At 36.8% G+C, this 14,122-nt stretch overlaps 1 protein-coding gene across 10 annotated transcripts in view; it reads left to right on the plus strand.

The window, feature by feature from the left end:
* BCAS3 (BCAS3 microtubule associated cell migration factor) overlaps positions 1 to 14,122 on the plus strand; it is a 570,105-nt gene that overhangs the window by 306,200 nt on the left and 249,783 nt on the right. For 7 of the 10 annotated variants that reach the window (XM_046674305.1, XM_046674308.1, XM_046674304.1 and 4 more), the window contains 2 exons: positions 1,644 to 1,840; positions 6,680 to 6,777. In XM_046674305.1, coding sequence (XP_046530261.1) covers positions 1,644 to 1,840; positions 6,680 to 6,777 — 295 coding nt within the window. Of the gene's footprint in view, positions 1 to 1,643; positions 1,841 to 6,679; positions 6,778 to 8,623; positions 10,766 to 12,142; positions 12,341 to 14,122 lie in introns of those variants that run through there. The other 3 variants (XR_006890461.1, XM_046674313.1, XM_046674312.1) reach the window with 3 other exon arrangements.

Genomic DNA, 14,122 nt, shown 5'->3' on the forward strand with positions numbered 1-14,122 from the left:
AGCTGCAAAACTAAAGGGTATCTGGAAACTGGAGAGTCAGATTGTTTCTAGGTGACATACGTTTCTTCACACCTAAAGTATTCACGGAAAGCTCCTTGAAGGAGGGTCGATGCTTCAGTTCCTGGCATATGAATGCCATGATAAAGGGAAAAAAAAAGAATGCTGGCAAAGAAACCACTGTCCTTCACTTCAACTTTTCAATTAGAAAAAGGGGTAATGTGTGCTGTCAGTGTGAAAGTCTACACAATATGTTTGTACCGCACACAACAGGGGAGTGACTAGGAACATCTGGCCATTGCCTCAGTGAAATCGCACAGGCATCTGTTTACCTCTCGGCTCTGTGACACGGATGGTTTTGAGCTTAAAATACACAGAATGCTTTATCTGTGGCCTAATTTACATTGCTGAATACAACTACTTGAATCCGAAATCACTGTCCTAAATCTGAGTGGTTTTCTCCCTGTGATTAGTGGGAATGTGAATATTGTTCCAAGACCATGATGCTTTTGCCCTTTAGGACTTACAAACACAGAGCCGCACTCCGTGAGCCTTTTCAGTTATGTTTTGTTAAGAATTAATCACCACGATCAGAGAAATGTGATTAAATATAAAAGAACTCAGGGCAAAAATAAGGCACATGGGAAGTCAATTCCATAAAGTATGTGTACACAGACATGGATGTAGCAATTAAAAGACATTGAGAAATAGCCTTTCACCAAAGGTTTCTGTGTTTAGTCTCTTATTCAAGTTGCTGACTTGTAAAATCATATAATATGTTTATTTTCCAGTTTTACCCAGTGTCTTCTACTCTCTGCTTTGTCTTTAACATATTTAATATTGTATTGGCAACATTCCCTACCCTCTCCATAGAGCATGAAATTCATAAAACATTGTGGTATTACTGTTTTGCAGCACTTAAAATACCTGTGTCCATGTTCATGGTAGTTGAGAAAACACTCTAAGTAATGGCATTTTGAAGACAAATCTAGTTTGAGAGAAAATATATAATACTCTCTTCATGTAAAAGTGATTTTGGGGGATTTTGAAAGCAGTATGGTAAATATTACAGTATTTCATTGTGGAAAAAAAAACTGGCTTTGGGTGTTGAAAATTATTTCAGACCTTTTCTTTTCCTTGGATAGTTCAAGAACAATTTCAAGTTTGTCATGAGCTTGATCCTCAGTGAAGGAATTACTTTTAATCTGTGGATTGATAGGTGTAGTATTCCATGCATGCTCACAAAGTGGTAAGTACTGTCTAGAATGAATGAAAAAGGTAGTCCTTAGGGAGCTGACACTAGTTATATGAAGCAGGCAACTGGTCTCTTCACTCTCATGTGATTTTTGTGTTGTGTGTGTGTTATGTGTGTGTATTTACATTCGTGTATATACGTATATCTTCACACACAGACACACTCAAAATGAAATTTTTATTTTGGTGAAAACCAGTAGAGGGATGTAGTGAATGTCTGTATCAGCTGTGATTATCTTGCCTTTTGATTGTGGCTGCCCTGTCCCTCTCCCACTTGGTTACGCTGGGCTCCTCGGAGACTGTGTGTGTTCAGAGATGGGATGGGGGGATCATGCAAGACTCTCAAAGGAAGGTCATAATACATTTAAGTGATGATTCCTAATCTGTTCCAGGTAGAAATTGTAACACACACTGGACCCCACAGACGTCTGTGGATGGGTCCACAGTTCCAGTTCAAAACCATCCATCCCTCAGGCCAGACCACAGTCATATCATCCAGTTCATCTGTGTTGCAGCCTCATGGTCCAAGTGATACTCCACAGCCTCTTTTGGATTTTGATACAGATGATCTTGATCTCAACAGTCTCAGGTAAGAAATAAGAGGAAGGGAGTGATTTGACCAGATTAACATGTTCATTCATAATGAGCATCTTGTGTAATATTTACATTTCCTCTTTTGGCACAGTATCGTGTTGCAGAATACATTCACTGTGAGTTGTGATTCATTGTTATCATTGGAGATCTTATGTGGGATCTTATCACGTCCAATAAATATTTATGTTTTTGAATTGTATTTCCCTAAATCTAATATTCAGTACACTTTTTGGAGCCATGTCATTTTATGATGCCTTACTCATGTTTCCAACTGCTTAAAATCTGATGATATCTTTCCTAATCTTTCTGATGTTTTGTCTTTCAACTAAACTTCATCTCTCCTAATCTGGCAAAGTCCATCTTTTAGGCTTTAAAAAGTTTTTGGATGAGAAAGTGTTGATATAAATTCACTTCTAGTTTATCATCTATATAAGGATGAGAATATATAGTTTTTTATCATATATATTCTCTGATCCTCACTTATGAGAATCATAATGCAAAGTTTACAAAGTATACTTTTTATGATTAGGGTTTTTTTTTTTAATGCAACTGAGAACTTTTTGAATTTTGCAATCTCAGGTTTGTGTAGTAGTTGAATTTGTTACACTAAGACTTGACACATTAGGGTACAAGAGACAAGGAAGGGCTCAGACTAATGCAATATTAGAATCTCCCTTTCCTTGTTTTCTCTCGAACACAGTTCTATAATGTATCTTTATTTGAATTTAAAATAGCCCTCTGACCCTTTTCTTGCATTCTTTTTTTTTTGGTGAGGAAGATTGGCCCTGAGCTAACATCTGTTGCCAATGTTCCTCTTTTTGCTTGAGGAAGGTTGTTGCTGAGCTAACGCCTGTGCCAACCTTCCTCTATTTTGTATGTGGGGTGCCACCACAGCATGGCTTGAAGAGTTGTGTATAGGTCTATGCCTGGGATCTGAACCTGTGAACGCTGGCCCACCAAAGCAGAGCGCACGAACTTAACCCCTAAACCACTGGCACAGCCTTAACTTTTAATTTTTTATAAAAATTGTGGGAAAATATGTCCTTATCATATGTTAGAAATATGTTTTTATCTACCTCTTTGTCAACATTGATAACAAGTCTTTGCAACAAAGCAAAAGCTGATGCAGAGTGGATTAATTAAGCCTTGATGTTTTTCTTAAGAATAACTCATAGAATGAAACATGTCCCTTTTAATACCTTTTTTAGTGTTTTAGTTTTCTATTTGTTTCGTTTGCTTTCTATTTTATTTCTATCTTCCATGTGTTTTTGCTTTATCTTGTCCAGTGTATTTTCTTCAGCTTTCAAGAAAGGGCACTTTTCCCCAAGATGTCAGGCAATAGTGACAATACAGTGGATGCTAGCTCAGTTTTCACTGCTACAACTTGTAAAATATGCTCTAGTTTAGATAGTCAATCCATTGTCAGGAAGTCAAGTTGAGTCAGTCCTCAACTTAGTGATTCAATGCATAGTCACTCATGTTTATAAGTCACTTAGTTACTTAAATGTTAATAGTAAGGCATTTAAAATAGACAACCCATAAAGCTATGTTTATTCTCTTTACTGAACTATTCGTAAGACTGTTTCTTTTTTTTCTGATGACTATCATCTGCTGCTGCAGTCAGACCCTGGCCCTTACCTTTGGAGGCCATCTCTAGCTCCTATATGTACAGCTCTTGTTTTGTGACCTCCTCCAGCTTTCCCAGTTACTCATTACTTCAGACATAATCCTTTGTCTAAGAGCTATCTAACTTGCTTCTTCAGGCAAAGCTACATTCCTGAAATCCTTCCAGACTTTTCTTCAGGGACTTTCCTTTTTCTTCTGCTAGAGAGCTCCCAGTATTTGTTATCTAAATGACTTTAAATTGTTTACATTTGATTAGAATGTTGTCCTGTTTCTTGGACACATATAAACTTTAGAAACCTTTATATTGGGTCAAAGGTTTATAAATTTCTTTTCATTGGACTTGTAATTTATATTTAAAAATTTGAGCATATAGTCCCTTGGTTAAGCCCTTAAACTCCATTAGAACACAATTTTGATGGGAAATTCAGATTTGACTCACACCATTTCAATTGCAAGTGTCCTGTTTATGCTGTTTCCTACCCAGCGTCCAGTTATAAATCCAACTATTTCTGTTCTCTTCATTCTTGTGTATCATCACTCTATCCTGGCTCCTCACCCCTGTTCCTTCTACATTTCTTTAGGCTTATGCACACTGGCACTATGGTTGTTTGCCTTACTTTGTCCTTTAAAGTGGAGGCTTTGTTTAGGTTTGTTTGGCTCAGCTGACCCTTTATGCCCAGTACCTTGTCCTATCCCGCATATCACCAGGAATTGGGTCATGCTGTGATAGCCTGCCTCCCTGTATCCTAACCAAAATCAGGAGCAGGCAGGTGTAATGTTGACTGCCATATCCATATGGGAATCAGGCGTGGCTTAACCTCCCTCCTAGCGGCTCCTTACTCAGAGCAGGGTTTAAAATGTAAAAAAGCTCAATGAAATATTTATTAATAGACCTGAGAAACAGATAATGTAAAAGAAGCTGAGATGCTAAGTCTAGTTTTCCGCTCAAGAGTAGCTCCTGAGAAATTGGTTACATTTTATTTTATTTTTTCATCTATAGTTAATTAACACATCCATCAACTCACCTATTTATATATACGTGTTGTGATTTTTTTGTGTGTGAGAACAGTTAAGTTCTACTCTTTTAGCAAATTTCACTTATACCATACAATGTTATCAACAATAGTCACCACGTTATACATTAAATCCTCAGACCTTGTTCATGTTATTTTATTTTAATTGATATGTAGTTCACATAACATAAAACTCACTGTACAATTCAGTGGTTTTTAGTATATTCACTAATTCCAAAACATTTCCATCACTCCTACCAGTTTTTTTTTATTTTTGCCTTTTTTTTAATTATGGGAGAATTTCAAACATATACAAACATGTAAAGTTAAAGAGAATAATAGAATAAACCTCTGTGTATCTGTTGCCCAGCTTCAACACATCGATTCATGGCCAGTCTTGTTTCATCTATAGCCCCATTCACCCCCCACCCACAGCTCTGGATTATTCAGAAACCGCAGTATAAGTTGAATTAATAATAGAAAATTTATTAGCCCACATCAGTTGTTTAGATCAGGAGGGGGCTTTACTTTGGATGAACTGACTATATCTGACAGGCTAGTTTCTTGTTTCTCTTAAGAAACCAGAAAACATCTTTTCCAGAAACTGCTCCTCTTTTCTCACTGGCCCAAATTTGCGTAGGCTTGCCCCTCCCAGAGCTAATTAATCTCTGCATGAGATGATGGGATTACCATGAGTGGCTTAAAAAAATAAGCTGGAGTAGAACAAATATTGGGTAGTACACCATATTGTCCACTGTAACCGTGATCAGTATTTGTATATCAACATTTCCAACTTCCAATACTAGATCAACTGCATCATCCTTCATCTCCCTCCCATTTCTTTCTTTCATACAACAAGTACACATACCTTCAAACTGTGCTTTCAATAACTGCTCTTTTTCTGCATCCATACTTCGCATTTCAGGCTTCTATAATTTGCCCTGTGGTGCTTATCAACCTCTTATTCTTCTACCAATATCTATCTACTCTACCGTCTTTGCTTCAGCCAAATCATGCTCCTTAAGACACCTTGCTTTTCTCATGCTCACTCACAAATCCAGGTGTCCGCTTGCTCTGGTTCTATGCTTGAAGGGCACTTCTTGCTCCTCGGCTTATGTACATGTCCTATCGCTGTATACAGACCCCATTCCTGTTACAGCTCCACAGGATCTCAAGCTGCTGTGGACCGTGCATTCATTCCTCCATTACCTCGTGTGAGCTTTTCTTACCTATTTCATTCATTTTCATACTTTAGTTTTCTTTTGCATCAGTTATGAATGTGCTGAACTGTATATCCATACGTAGACCTTGTACATCATGTTTTGTTTCTGCTTGTTCCTACAATAATACTGATACACGATTAATACTCAGCAAATACTTGTTGAGTGAATGAATTACCAAAAACGCATGCTTACATTGTTATAACAAGTTTTTCTTTCTCTAAGTTGCCTGGGACTCTCAAATCTTTTAGTCATACAGATATTTTTATGTTAATAGTATTAATGTAATACAGCTGGAAACAGACTTGACATTTATAGATTCATCATTCTTAAGCAACTTGAAATTGTATGTAGTAAATTGAGGTTTATCTGAGACTCTGATTCTTACACGCTAATTGGTAAGTTTATGGAAGTAACTTGGTTACTAGGTAGCAATCCTAGCTAAAATCCTGGCAGCTACATCTCAGCACAGCTTTGTTATCCCATGCTTGTTGTCATGTATAAAGTAACTTTCATTAAGGATTTTAAAGGAATTACTCAAAATTTTGCATCTAGTATTGCTGCCTTTTATGGAAGACATTAGTAGCTATGGTGCTATTCATGAACTTGAAGCTTCTCAAACCTCTTCATTTCTGTCCCTTGCAAATGCCAAAGGTTTCAGTATAAAGTCAGTTGTTTCCTCTCCCATTCTACTTGATTTATCCCTTTAAGTTAACGTCAGTTTTGCAATGCCTTACTTAAAATCTATTGAATAACATACAAAGAGAAGAAGGGGTCCGCAGTGCAGGGAGTGTTGGCTGTGCTTTTAGCCTTATGCAAGAATTGGGGACTGCAGCTCCTCTGTTTGCCCTGCTTTAGAATGAATGGTTCTTTAATGGATTGGGCTATTCCAGCATTCCTGATTTAAGGTCTGTTGTAGCAAGCGACAGTTTTGATGCCAGTAACATATGTGAATTAAATTAAATTGCATTGCAGGATCCAGCCGGTCCGCTCTGACCCAGTCAGCATGCCAGGGTCATCCCGTCCAGTCTCAGATCGAAGGGGAATTTCCACCGTGATTGATGCTGCCTCAGGTAGAAAACCACCTCCAAAACGTTTCCTGGGTAGTTCTGTGCAGTTTTTATTTCTTTTCTTGCACAATGTAGAGAAGAATTTTTTTTTTTTACCTTCCTCTTTGTTTTTTGTTTGGGGATATGTGTGATTGTGTGTATGTGTGTGTGTGTGTGTGTGGTGTGTTAAAACAATACCGTGCCTACATTTGTTGCTAAACAATGCCATGCATTTAAATATTGTTAAGGTTGGTGAATGATGCGGTGGAGTTGGCGCTTGATTAAATGTAATGAACACAGTATTGAAGGCTACAGAGTTGATGACTGTTTTGCCTTTGATCTCTCAAATGTGGAGAAGCAACCTTGACAGAGAACGTAAATACAATATATGGATTCAATTTACTCAACCTGTTGAGTATCAAAGTGCCTGATGTGTGGAAGCAGAGAGTCCAAATGCTATAGCTTAAATGGTTTTATTATTGAAAGCATAAAGTTTAGAAATTCATTAACTTAACTGGGGTCTATCTATCACAGTTATTAACTTCCTATCCTTGGAAGCAGGCCATGAATATGTATCATTAGTACCTGGAAGTAGACCCTTGCCTTTGTAGGTGATAGTGACTACATTAGTATTATAGTATAATTGTTTTCTGCCAAGTCTGCCAAGTAATAGAACTGTTTGATAATACATTTTCTCATCTCTAATGCAGTGATAAAGAAAATAAAGACAGTGATGCTTTATGTTATGTGGCAGCTGTGGAGCATCTGAAGATAACATACAGCAGGGTTTCATCAAAAAAGTCTCTTACAAGTAGAATTATTAAATACTCGGCATTAGTCAAACAGTTGAGTCAGAGAGGATTTTAATCTATAGCAATTTCAAAATCCCTAGAGACTACTGATTTGATTGAGGCTTAAACTGTGAAAGAAAATGGAAACAAACACAAAACTGATTTGCGAAGGTCACTTTTAAAAGACCAAAGCTTCTGTTTCTGCTTCTATCTCTGAATGTATTTTTAATTTTGAAAGCTAATGGGTTTTGTATGTTTTCTTAGCTTTCTGATTTTTTTTGTGGGTGGATTGCATCTTGTGTCTGATTGAGCTGTCCACATCCAGGGCTGTGCCTTCATTTCTAAGTAGACTGTTACTTTCGAGGACTCATACTTGTTCCTCTGCTTTAACCTGGCAACCGTGATTGTCCCCTGGAAACAAACACAGAAATGTGTAAAGTCTCCTGCTTCCCTGCATTGAATGAGGTACTGAGATAGGTGACTTAAACAATGAATCTGTTTGATAGTTTCAATCTGAGAATGCTAACAGATCCTGCTCATCTGGAATTATCATTTACAACTGTGAATCCTGGAAATGATGTATTTTAACCTGAAGCATTTTATGCACAATTACAATAGTAGGTTTTGTTGGGGATTTTTAAATTTGTAAACTCATATTATTGATGTTTTGGAGTTGTGGCTAGCTACTAGACAAGTGAAACGCATGTCACTAAAGCAGTTACCATGTGTGTTATTAAAGTTGTGCCATTCAATGCTGTAGTCTGAGGTCATGCTCCATATTTATCACGTAGCACTATCTCAGTTTTAGCTCTTTGTAAAGTTACCTAATGAAACAGAGAGGAACTTCAATGAACTATTGCAACCATAGTTTTATTTAACTCTGTTGCAAGGAGTTTTTAAGTTGATGTTTGAGTAAGGAATTAGGTCTTCGCTCTTGATTTACTGGCATTTCCATCAGAGACACGTTGTAGGGGTTTCCAGGATATTGTTCCATAGCTGTGAACCTCTGCCTGAAAGTACCACTCTATTGAGTAGAGAAAGGACTTGCTGGTGACTAAGCTCTGTTGTTATTTTTCTAGGCCTGTTTTCGTTCCAGAAAGCTCTAGTTCCTTTCTAAAAGACAGCCAAGCAATGAAATGTGTGTGCTGCTTTCTCTAACTTTGAGCTAAAGAAATCCCATAGATGAAGAGTTGGACTTTTATGAATAATTCTCTACGTTTCAAATGGTTTGGTTCCATTTTATTCAACACGTTTTTTAAGTGAGTGAATAATATTTTGTTGGGGAAACTTTATCTACTTTATCTCATAGGACCACTATTGTAACAGACATATTTATCTGTTGGTGTTTAACAAGATAGAGGCTAAATGGTTTGGATTCTTTATGAAAAGAAGTTTATAGGAAAATTCTCTTTTAGATTCTTCTATTAAAAAGAGTCTAATAAATTTTTATAATTGCTCCTGAACCAGGAAGTGCTTCTCTGATTATGACCCATGCATTGGAGTTAGCTGCATATTGTGAAGATGCTTATCTGGAGTTTTGAGTGTCTTTGCTTAGAGATATGACCAGTGTGGCATCTCCTCTTATTGGGATTTATCATTCTGTCTTCCCATCAAGTAATTTATACAACTAAGTGTGTTGTCTTTTTAATTGTTCCTAAGGCACATGTTATAGCCGCCCCTCCATTTTAGTGGCAGCTCTTGCTCTGTCTAAACTAGTGGTGATATAATTATTTTTTATATATTTACTTTTCAGAGGCATAGAATTTAAAAATTTAGTGTGATATGGTTAAATCTTTTGACAGTTGTAACAGTTTTCAAAGTGAAAATATTTTTTTTAAACCTTGGGTCTGCTTGTTATGTTTTAGATATCTATATATTAATCTGGCAGTGTTATTCTATTGAAACTAAAAGAGGTCAGCAGAACATTGTGCCACTTTTGCTAAGCAATTTTTTTCACAGTTTCTTGATCATCTAGTATATCAGCTTCACTCCTTTACACACAAACGCATTTCCTAAAATACATGTTTTTTACTTATTAACATTGGTGATTTAGGTACAATGTGAATTCTGTGCTTTAGACATCCGTGAACCAGCTTCTTACTGTCTCTGTGTAAATATGTGTGTTTTAGACTCAGCAGATCTATAACTGTTTTATAAGTAGGTGCTATTCTCATAACATAGTTTATCTGATCTTTGTTGACTCAGAAGATATTATTTTACCTAAGATATTGAATTTAGATAATGTCTTCTTCACTCAGGAGAAGACAATTCTGGAAGTGGACTTTATAGGAATTTACCCTTATACACAGGCTACCCAGAATAAATGGGATTTGAAGGAATTGTTCCATTTTTCCCTTGTCCAACTAATTAACATAAATGTCTCTGAATCATAGACAGTATTCTAGATAAAGCACTGCATGGATTACTTACCTTTTTTTTCCTCTCTGTACATTCCTTCTGGTTTGGTACCTAAGAATTTCTTCCCATTGTTTGTGCTTTGTAACATGTGTCCTTTTGATAAAGGTATAGGACCCCTCAAGAAAAAATAGAAAGATAGCTGTCAATGTCCTGTTCTAACTTTGTTTCCCACATTGGTGACTGATGTTCTTGTTCCAAGACTTGCAGGCTGTACCTTTGGAGAACTTAATAACAGCTCTAGTTGCCTTTGAGTCATCCACACAAAGAGCCTAGAAAGATCTGGTTCATCCTAAGTTTGTTTGTCATGGTTTGTAGTTTTACCAAGGAAATTGATGTTTACCAAAAAAGAAGTTAAAGCAACAGAGACATACGCATGGCTAGTAAGGACAGCAGAAGTCTTTGTCCAACTCTACTAAAGTAAACATTTTATAGAGGAAATGTTATGAGACGTAGTGGGAGCAGCATTCCTGTACATTCCTGAGGAAGATGACAGCTGAAGAAGGAAAATTGTGACAGATAAGTAAGATCTATTCTTATCCTTTAGAGCAGGCTTTGATACATAAGGTATTAGTGTTACATAAAGCATTAAATAAGTTAGTAAATAAATAGTGGCAAAGTTGCAGACCTAGTATTTCTTGTTGTTCTTGACTCAGGAGAAATATTATTTTTGTTGTATAATTGAAGTAATCTAAATAAATTTCTAAGAAGGAAATTAATTCGAGACAATTTTGTTTTTTAGGAAGATTAGCCCTGAGCTAACATCCGCTGCCAGTCCTCCTATTTTTTTCTGTTTTTGTTTTTTTTCTGCTGAGAAAGATTGGCCCTGAGCTAACATCTTCCTCTACTTTATATGTGGCACACCTGCCACAGAATGGCTTGATAAGCAGTACATGGGTCCGCTCCTAGGATCCCAACCAGCGAACCCTGGGCTGCCGAGCTGCCGAAGTGGAGAGTACAAACTTAACCACTACACCACCAGGCTGGCCCCTCAGGAGACAATTTTTAAGCACCCATTTTTCCCAACATCAAAATAATTTGTTTACTCAAGAAAATAATACACTTAAAACCCCAAACTTGTTTGATTTTATTGATTGTATAATCATCATTTGTGCCTGCTTTGTGTATTTGGCATTCGGTGCATTGACCTTTAAAAAAACAAAAAATGCTTGTTAGACAAGTACAATTAGGTAGGCAGTAAGGAGATTATTTGAACAGTCAGATCTTTTTGGGATGGTCTTATAGAGGATGCTTTTGTCTTACAGAGATTTTTCTGATGCACTAGGAGAAGAATATTCCTAAGGATTGTATTTCATTGTGTCTACCGTTGTCATTCCAATCTGAGGCAGACAAACTTAGTCATTGTATCTTAAAGCCATGAGAGACACAAAAAATGCTGGTGGTGAGAAGCAAAGAGATTTGTAAGAAACATCATTCAGTCTACCATAGTAAGGCCACTTAGCTCTGTGATTTTAAAACTAGAGCTGAGTGACAGAAGCCATGACATTATAATCATGGTCTTGAACTTTTCCTGAAACCTTCAGCAAGTCATATTTCCTACCTAGCCGTTCTTCTCTGCATCTGTATAAAGAATTTAAGGTTCCTGTGCAAAAATGTTTCACCTTTTTTGGCAGGGATGTGTTCAAATTATTTTCTAAAATAGTTCTCAGATAAAAAGAATATAAAATTCTTTAGGAATATTGAGTATTTCTTTGAATAAATGATGTGGTTTTCATTTAATAGAGTTCCAGATATTCTTTGTGATTATAAGGTGACGAAAACTCCAGGCATACTTGTACCTTGGGTATTCAAAGCCTATGTGGGATCAGTAAGAGGATTATGGATGAGGGTGAAATTAAAAGAAGGCTTAGTCCTGACCTGTGAACAGTCCCTCAGAGGGGAAAAAGGAGGTCAGTAATTTTACTTTGACACTATGTATACTTGAAACAGTTAGCAAATATTCAAACTAGATATTAAGATTGGCTTTTTTATTAGAAATGAGGACGTTTATGCATTATTTCAACTCTAATCTAAACTACCTACTGTCTGTGTAGAATGAAAATAAGTTTTGGAGGTTAAGAACAAAAGGAAAAGACCTGATGTGCCCATCAGGAAAGTGCTCAGCCACATCTCTCTTCTTCTGATTTAAATGTTCCTCTCGTTCTTCTTTCTAATATTTATAGGGTGTTAGAAGATGAAATTCAAGTTAACAATGTGGAAAAATTTAGCTCAGCACAATTAAGAAAAAAATGAGTGTTCCACTTGAAGATGAAGAAACTGTAAACAGAAGTAGAAGAAGCTGTTGGGAAAGTCTTTTCTGATGACACATTGCTTCTTTGAATAAATCTTTGTGTCAACTAAAACCTCGCCGTTGCTTTCTCTCTTGCAGCACCAAGTCCTGGACATGACTTTAAGTCTCTCCTAAGCATTTTGAGAAGGAATTAATGGAATTCTCCCTACTGTTGATATATCAGGGTACCACATATTTACATGGGACTTTTTGGCCAAAAGACCCAACTTTCCTTTTTTGTACCTTTATTGCTCCATCTTTAAGACAAGGCTGGACTGTTTATGTAGTCTGTTGCCTGAGACCGTGGTGGCAGAGGGACAATATTGGGGGCAGTATTAGAATTTGTTTAAGTCTGAACCGGGAATTCCATTTGTCTTAGTGACATTAGTGTCAAACTGTTAATGCCACACTGTTTTAAATTGTGTCCAAGAGCCTGAGAGGCTTATGCTTATAGGTGCCATCTATAAACTTAGAAACAAACAAAAGAGCCTCTCTCCATTGAATATGTAAGCTCAGTGAGCAATTAAAAAGCAGCCAGGGACCTCACCCGGGCAACTAGTCAGAACCAGAGCTTGTGATATTCCCCTGGATATTGTTGAAAACTGTCAGAGAAAAGCTAAAGCAAATAATCAACGTGAAAATAATTGTTCCCAGGAAAAGTCTTGCTTTGGAAGCTTGGTATAGTGGAAAGAATACTGGGCAGTAACTTATGAATCTTTGGTTCTAGTCTCAGCTCTGTCTGTAACTACCTGTTTGGCAAATTGCTTCAAAACCCAAGGCTTTCTTCCATAAAATGAGGGAATTAAAGGAGGTTATTTCCAAAGTCCCTTCCAACTTAAAAAATTGATAAATCTGTACTTTGAATCACCTTTGAAGAATTTTTTAAAATTAGGGTATAATTTACATACAGCAAAAATGCACATATCTTAATCATACAGCTTGATGAATTTTTATACCCATGTAATCACCTCTCAGATAAAAATTAGAATATTTCCATCATTCCAGAAATTCCCTGATGCCCCTTATAGTCAATACTACCTTTGACCTAGAGATTACCACTATGACTTTTATCATCATGAATTAGCTTTGTCTATAGTGAACTTTAGGTAAATGGTATCATTCTGTATATACTCTTTTTTTTTTTTTTTTTTTTTTTTTTTTTTTTTTTAAAGATTTTATTTTTTCCTTTTTCTCCCCAAAGCCCCCCGGTACATAGTTGTGTATTCTTCGTTGTGGGTTCCTCTAGTTGTGGCATGTGGGACGCTGCCTCAGCGTGGTCTGACGAGCAGTGCCATGTCCGCGCCCAGGATTCGAACCGACGAAACACCGGGCCGCCTGCAGCGGAGCGCGCGAACTTAACCACTCGGCCACGGGGCCAGCCCTCTGTATATACTCTTTTGTGTCTGGCTCCTTTTACTCAACTTAATGTTTTTGAGATTCATCCAGGTGTTACATATGTCACTATTCATTTTTTTACATTGCAGTGTAGTATAAATACAACATAGTTTGTGTATTCGTTATCCTGTTGTTTTCACCTTTTGGCTTATTATATATAAAGCTGTTAGAAACTTTCCTGTATAAGTCTTTTTTTTTTTTTTTTTTTTGACATACGCATTTTTTTTTGACATATGCCTTCATATCTTTTGGGCATCTACCTAGGACTGGAATTGCTGGCTCACAAGGCAGGCGTGCATTTAGCTTTGTTAGGAACTGCCAAGAAAGTATTCCAAAATGACTATACTATTTTTCATTCTTAACAGCAATGTGTGAGCCATGCTAGTGAATGTAAACTGTGGTTTTATCTTGCTTTTCTCTGATGAATACTGATATTGAGCACCTTGAATATGCTTACTGGCCATTTGGATATATTCTT

This window comes from Equus quagga, chromosome 11 (genome assembly GCF_021613505.1).
Source record: "Equus quagga isolate Etosha38 chromosome 11, UCLA_HA_Equagga_1.0, whole genome shotgun sequence".
Classification (NCBI taxonomy): domain Eukaryota; kingdom Metazoa; phylum Chordata; class Mammalia; order Perissodactyla; family Equidae; genus Equus; species Equus quagga.